The sequence below is a fragment of the Anser cygnoides genome, chromosome 5 (assembly GCF_040182565.1).
Source record: "Anser cygnoides isolate HZ-2024a breed goose chromosome 5, Taihu_goose_T2T_genome, whole genome shotgun sequence".
NCBI classification, from domain to species: domain Eukaryota; kingdom Metazoa; phylum Chordata; class Aves; order Anseriformes; family Anatidae; genus Anser; species Anser cygnoides.
Genome location: NC_089877.1, coordinates 32555433 through 32562063, shown reverse-complemented (window position 1 = coordinate 32562063; position 6631 = coordinate 32555433). Strand labels below are relative to the sequence as shown.

The 6631-nt window shown below is 41.8% G+C and overlaps 1 protein-coding gene across 3 annotated transcripts in view; it reads right to left on the bottom strand.

The window, feature by feature from the left end:
* Nucleotides 1–3502: 3502 nt before the first annotated feature.
* The window catches only part of LOC106040722 (cytosolic phospholipase A2 epsilon-like), a 36933-nt gene continuing 33804 nt past the window's right edge, over nucleotides 3503–6631 (bottom strand). For 2 of the 3 annotated variants that reach the window (XM_048065185.2, XM_048065184.2), the window contains one exon: nucleotides 3503–4480. In XM_048065185.2, the coding sequence (XP_047921142.1) occupies nucleotides 4170–4480 (311 nt within the window). In that variant the 3' untranslated portion in view covers nucleotides 3503–4169. The remainder of the gene's footprint in view (nucleotides 4481–6631) is intronic. The other variant, XM_066997774.1, reaches the window with a different exon arrangement.

Sequence of the window (6631 nt, the reverse complement as noted above, 5' to 3'; positions counted from 1 at the left end):
GCACTCCCAGCTTGCTATCCCCCATTCCAATAATAAAATAATAATTTACTTTTTTTTTTTTGGGGGGGGGGGGGTATCTGCGTATCTTTTTAATTTTTATTTTATTTTTTACTTTACTTTTTTATTTTTATTCGGAAGCAGCTTGGTCCCGAAGCCGCCTCTTATTTATTTATTTATTGTACCTGCTGCCCCTCTTCCCCGCTGGGTCCGGCTCGGTCCCCGGGAGCGCAGCCCCGCAAGGCGGAGCCGCCCGCATGCCTGGCGAGTTTGGCTGCTGACGGCCCCGGGAGAGCTGCGGGGCGAGCACTGCGCTCGGCAGCTATTTTAAACACGGGAAATTCCTCCTATAGCGCTCATGGTTGGCTGGGGGACGTGCGTAACGTATCTGGCCGTTAGTTTTAACCTTGATAATATGTGTAGCTCCAAGGGTGGAGCACCTTTTCCAGCGGCTTTGCAATAGATTTTAATGGAATACGATAGCACGCTCACTCAGACACTGTTAGTTTTTCATTTTCCATTATTTCATTTTACATAAATTCATTTTTCACATTAGTGATTTACACTAGTACATTCATTGCATTAGTTCATTAATTTTACATTAGTAAAATGAATGTCACTTCTCTCTCTACTTAAAAAATGAAAGCTTGGGCTCCCAGATGAAAAAAAAAAAAAGTGGACATTTTTTTGCTGAGTCTGTGTGTAAAAACGCTGTTGGAAATAAAACTTTTGTGTCGCAGTCTTACCTCATTGCATCTTTTGCAATATCCTTACATTCTCAATCCCTTTTTGCTGGTCCAGCACACCTCCTGAGTCACATTTTTAGCTATTTACCTCTCTTCCTTCTAATTTCCATCATGAATATTACCTTATCTCCATGTGCTCTTGCTCTTTTCTTAATGCACCAGCAGGTTTAGATGTGCCCTTTCCCTGTCTGCTTCCTCCTCATGCTGTTCCTCAAAGAAGAGGTTAGGCTTTAATACTGCTCAGCCCTGAGCTCAGCCACCCTGTCTTTTCTTGGCTCCTTGCTTCACATTTTATTTAGGGCTGTGCATGTGTTTTGCAATGCTTTGTTGCAATTTCCATGCTGAGTCTAAAGATTTTATACCACTTCATGTAGGGTATGTTGGCCAGCTTCCTCATTTTTTGAAATACCCTTTTTTTGTAGTTTGGTTTTGTATTCCTCTCATTTTTATGACTTCTCCCTCTTCCATCTTCCCCCTGTTACCTCAGGGCTCTTTCAGCTGACATCATTACAAGTAACCTTTACAAATTGCATCATTACAAGTAACCTTTTGGTTTCCGTAGATGCACTGAAATGGCAGATGCCAAGACACTTGCTTTCACGTGAAGGATTGAATTCATTGATGCATTCAGGCTTCTATTAACTTTTTCTTTTTTTGTCTGTTTTCTGAGTATTTCTGGACATAGAGTGATTTCCCTCTTCAAATGGTTTGTGGCTGGGTGTAAAGCAGTCTATGTAACTATCAGCATTAAGGGGCAAAGAGCAATACCGTGTATTGCTAACATGGTGTAGTAATTTCTTTTTGAACCAGTCTTGTGTCACCACATTTTCAGCAGTTCCAAATACTCCAGAGCGTTTATTATTTGCAAAAATATCTGAGCTGTGGAAAACCTAAGTCTGGGTTCAGGCCACCTGCCCACTAGTCTTATAGCAGCCAGCATCTGGTGACTGGAGAGTGTCACAGAAAGAGGGCAAGAGTGTTGCAATTCTTCCTCAGGCTATCCTCTCAGCCTCTGCGACCTGGTGATTCAGTGCAGGGCCGAGGCAGATGCAGAGCCCATGTATTTTTTAGCCCTTAAAGACTGCCCAGAGAATGCACCACTAATTATTTTTTTTTGAACCCACATAAACATTTATCAACAGCAATATCCAGAGGCAAAGTAGTCTATAGCATACTGGCATGGTGTGTGAAGAACTACTTTACTTTGTTAACTTTGAGTCTGTGGCTTGCCAGTTTTGCTTTTTCCCCTTGGGTCCTGTTTTAAAAGAGAGATGGTTACCCCTTTGGTTACCCCTTTCATTCTCCTCTATATTCTTGTTGAATACAGGGAACTCAAAGCCATGAATTATTATTTCAGTCCCACTGTGTACTTTTTGAAATGGGGCAAAGTGTCCATTGTTCTCTGTGACCCTTTCGTGGCAACTGGAAAGCTGCAGGAAGAGCCAGGAGGTGTTTGCACTCACACATCTAGCTCTGCTTGTCTTCAGACTTCCTGCCTAGATGCTTCCTGCTGTCAGCGGGAGAATTTGCCCTTCAGACAATAAAGCTCCAACTGTATATGGGTAACTGGGAGTGCTTCCAGATTCCCAGGTCTGGCTGTGCCCTTTGGTTATGTCCATTCCAATATTGCGATGAAAGCCAGCATGCATCAGCACGACTGCCACCTTCACCCTCTGGTTTCCATGGGAGGAAAACCCTGGGCACAGAGCCCATACAGGAGCTGTGCAGGCTCCTGCAGCACACTCCGAGAGGTAAGCGTTCACTGACCTAAGTGGGAGACAGAAGGGTTACATTTCTCTGCACCACCTGGGGAAGACCCTTGACTTTGAGGGCAAAGGGATTTCTAAGACTTCCATTTTCAACCTACAACAATAGGATCTCTTGCTAAAATAAACTACAGCAGAACAGACGATCAGGAAAGCCTGCAGGAAACGTATCAAGGGGCTGCAGGCTGGTAGATACATGTCAATCAATAACATTGAATAAATAATTCAATAACAATGAATAGCAGTTAAACTTACCTTAGAAAAAGAATAAACAGAGACCTGGGATTCCATCTGTCAAAGCACAGCACTCCAATTGTGTTCAGCACTGAGAACAGAGCAACACTGAACTTAGACAACTAGAAACTCATGCCTCTCTCCCACCCATCAGAGATGCTCTGTTTTGCTCAATAATCAAATGAACTCTTCCTCTCTTTCTCTCTTTCTGCGTATTCCTCTCAAATCTATTCCTGCATAATATAATGGAGAGGCTTATAAATGGCTTATATTTTGTTTTGCAGATAACTTTAAGTTCCTGGACTCTCTCCACACAGAATAATGTCTTTCTCTGCATTCCAGGAGAGCCTGATTCCCACTTCTCACAGGTGGATGAGCACTTTACAGAGTTCAGATGAGGTTCCAGCTCCTTATCTAAATGGTATTAGACCTGCTATATCTGCTTCAGAAAAACAGACTGCTCATATGAAAGAAGCCATGTTAATGCGATGACCAAAACATAAAAGAAAGTCAAAAGTTAATAGTCTGCTAACTTCCATTGGACTGCTCTGCAACAAGTTAAAAAATCACATTTGGGTGATATTAAGAATACAATTTTAGATCAGCTGTGCCTATGTTTCTCATGTCTTTTCAAATGTAATATCTCAAAAAAGTTTAAACTTTTAAATCTTCGATGTGTATCAGTAACACATATCTGGTGTATTGAAATAAATTAGTCAGTTCTTCTAGAGATGATCCTTAAATGATCCTTAAACTCAAATGATCCCAGGATCCTGAGACACTTCACATCTAGGCCTGCAGCAAGTGTTATTTCTTCTTCAGTACTTTTTCAGCAGCTATGCAATAAGTTTGCATGTTGCTGAAGTCACCTTTCTGGTACAGGAAGAAACTCCTAAAAGAAATTGCTCTAACATATATTTGCTGCAAAAAAATGTTTATTTCCTGTAACTCTGACTCAAAAAGAAAGTGTTTTATTATGTAAAGTTTAATATTTATTTACATTCACATAAAGAATCCTTAGCTTACAAATAGCTGTCTTCTTGGTTTTCACTTAGAAACAGTGGATTTTGTTCTCTGTTACTGGACTTACAATCCTCTCTTTTTATAGCACAGGTAGAACACAAACACTGCCAGCATCAACTTCCTCACCATCTCTTGTCCACAGAGTTCAGCCTTGGCCTGAAAGGTCACTTCTGCAATTGAGAGCGTGGCACAGCTTCACCTCGCCACTCTCCTGGAGTTGTCAACGCGGGAAGCACATTAATTTATTAAGGAAAAGCTCTGCTTTCTGTGTTTATTTCCTTCACTGGCAGACAGGCCCTAGCATTTCTGATGACAAACAAAGCTTTCTTAGCATTCTTTAGCTTTTCTCTTTCTAATCAAGATCCTTGTGATTTTTTTTCTCTTAACAGGGCTCACAGATATTTTATTTCATATTCCTTAGGACTGTGCTGTTGGCTAGATGCTGGGATTCCTGTCTCTTGGGCACGCACATACCCTCACCACCAGGTGGTTTCTGCAGTGGCTGCTGTTTCTTTTGCTGCTTTTTCCTCTCCACTGCTGTACGCAAGGCCTGAATAATCAAGTCTTTATTATTCTGGACATTGTAGTAACTTAGGTTCACCAGCTTGTCAAAATCTTCCTCTGAATAACTCAGATTGTTTATGTAGTATGGACCACAGGTATTGGCAACGTCAACGTCACCTTCTGCCATCTCCGAGGGACTACGTTTCACCCCTAAGGGACAAACAGGGACTTGGTTAACAAGCAAAAAAGTGATTAGGGTCAGGGTGTTTCTTGGGCATGCACACACTATTGATCACTTCAGTGGTATTTCATTGTTGGGATATTTGATTAACAGCAGGATGTGGAGAAGCTGGTGGTGGTGAGGGGAGCAGGGGTTGTTCTCGGTACTTGTAGAGTTGCTAGGACAAGTAGAGCAAGTACAGTAGCTCCTCTTTTGAGCACAGGGTGTGAGGCTGCATTCCACACTACATCATCCTCCAGCCCTGGGGTGAGCCAGCAGCCTAGTACCCAGGTCACCTTCAGTGCTGATGCACCCCCAGCCTCCCCTTGCTGCCACCTTCCAGACATTGCAGCACCTTACATTTCTATCCAAGGGGGCAAGAATATTGCATTTACTCTTCCCCTCTTTCCTCGCCTTCTCCCAAAGCAGGTAAGTGCAGCAAGGACATCATTGCAGCAGAGTTTCTTTCCAAGCAACTTTCTGTTCCTTCTTTGTCTCCACATCTTATTATTTCCCTTACTGCTGTAAATATGTGCAGTTCTGTGGTTCAGACTTTCCAAAGGCAGTTCTCCCTTTCCAATGACCTTACAGATTATCTTCAATCCAGCACAATCTGCTACCATGACTCTTGTTGCATTCTGGGAAGAATTTGTAAAAGATACAGAAAACAGACCTAAAAAACTATTCTATTGTCTAAACTCAGAGACTTCACAGAGCCATTATCTTGATATAACCCAGGAGCAGATGGCATGAATATTTACCGTAATTTCCTTGAGCTACCTGCTACTATAACTACAAGCCTTATGTAAGGTCAGAAATGAGACTGAACCTAGTAGTCCCTGAATCACTGAATTTTGGAAGGGACACTGAAAAGACTTTTCATGCCCATTTCATTATCCTAGCATTATCAACTCATATATCACTGATCGAAGCAAAATAATTAGGCAAGTAGTCTCACAAGCGTCATCTCTTCAAATTCTAGATCCATCGTATATGATGATTTCAAAACAAATTCCATTAACTTATTTTAATTCACTTAGCAGTAGAGAGCAGATCCAAAGCTAATGCAGAATGCAGTGCAGAACTTCATTTGCAAGCTCTCACAGAGCAAACATTTGTAGGGACCTCTGCAGTGGGTTGTTGGTACTGGGAGAAGAATATCCACAGCTTATCTGGGGATCACAAATCTCAACAAATTTATGGATGCAGAATATATAATGCGCATCTCCTCACTTTTTTTAGCGTCTTAATAAGTCACCATAAGTCAGAACAGCAGCTGATCTCAGCTGCTATGATCTTTCAAGGTCCCTTCCAATCCCTGACGTTCTGTGATTCTATGACATGTTGAGCCCTTCTCAGCTCAGCTGAGACTTCAAGTGTGATGGTCAGATAAGGACCTGTTCTCTCCGTTTAGTCTCAGCTTGCAGCCACCAACTGAAACAGTCAGGCTCGCTTCAAGTGTATGCATGTAAGTATACAGATCTCATGCAGGTCTCCGCATACACCTACACACCTACTAACACCCCTTTTGAGACTTCCTGATGATTTATGTTGCCATATAGCACCTGCACACCGTCTGACATACAGGTAGGTAGCAGAGTTAGGAACAACATCCTAGGTTCTGCTAATTATTGAGTTGAGAGGGGAGGTAAACTCCCTCACAGAGTTTACAGAGAAGTTAATCCACAGAGATAATCCTGCTCTAGTTCTTTCTCCTTTTCTCTCATTCTAATTCTTACTGCAAAGGACAACTGCAGAAACTAACCTCTCAGGTATCCATCTATTGGTTTTCAGTATGCTGTGGGGCTTTGAAGTGATTAAAAAGTAAGTGTTCTCATAGCATGAGTTAGGGATTTTAGCATCTGGAGAAGCAGTAACTGAGACTTTTGGCACCAACAGGGGTAGTATGTAGATCTGGCATACGGTACCAGAATTTAGGATTTGTCTGTTTTGAAGTGACTGGCAATGTTGCTTTTTAAACTCTCTTAAGTTTCAAAGTAGGACCCACTGAAGCGAACAGAAACTGTCTGCACGTCTCAGTGCTATATTTTAATTGCTTCACCAGTTCACACTTTTGTTTTCAAGGTTATCTGCGTAACAGTAAGCCTGGAAATGATTTTAAACAATGAAATCTTTAGATT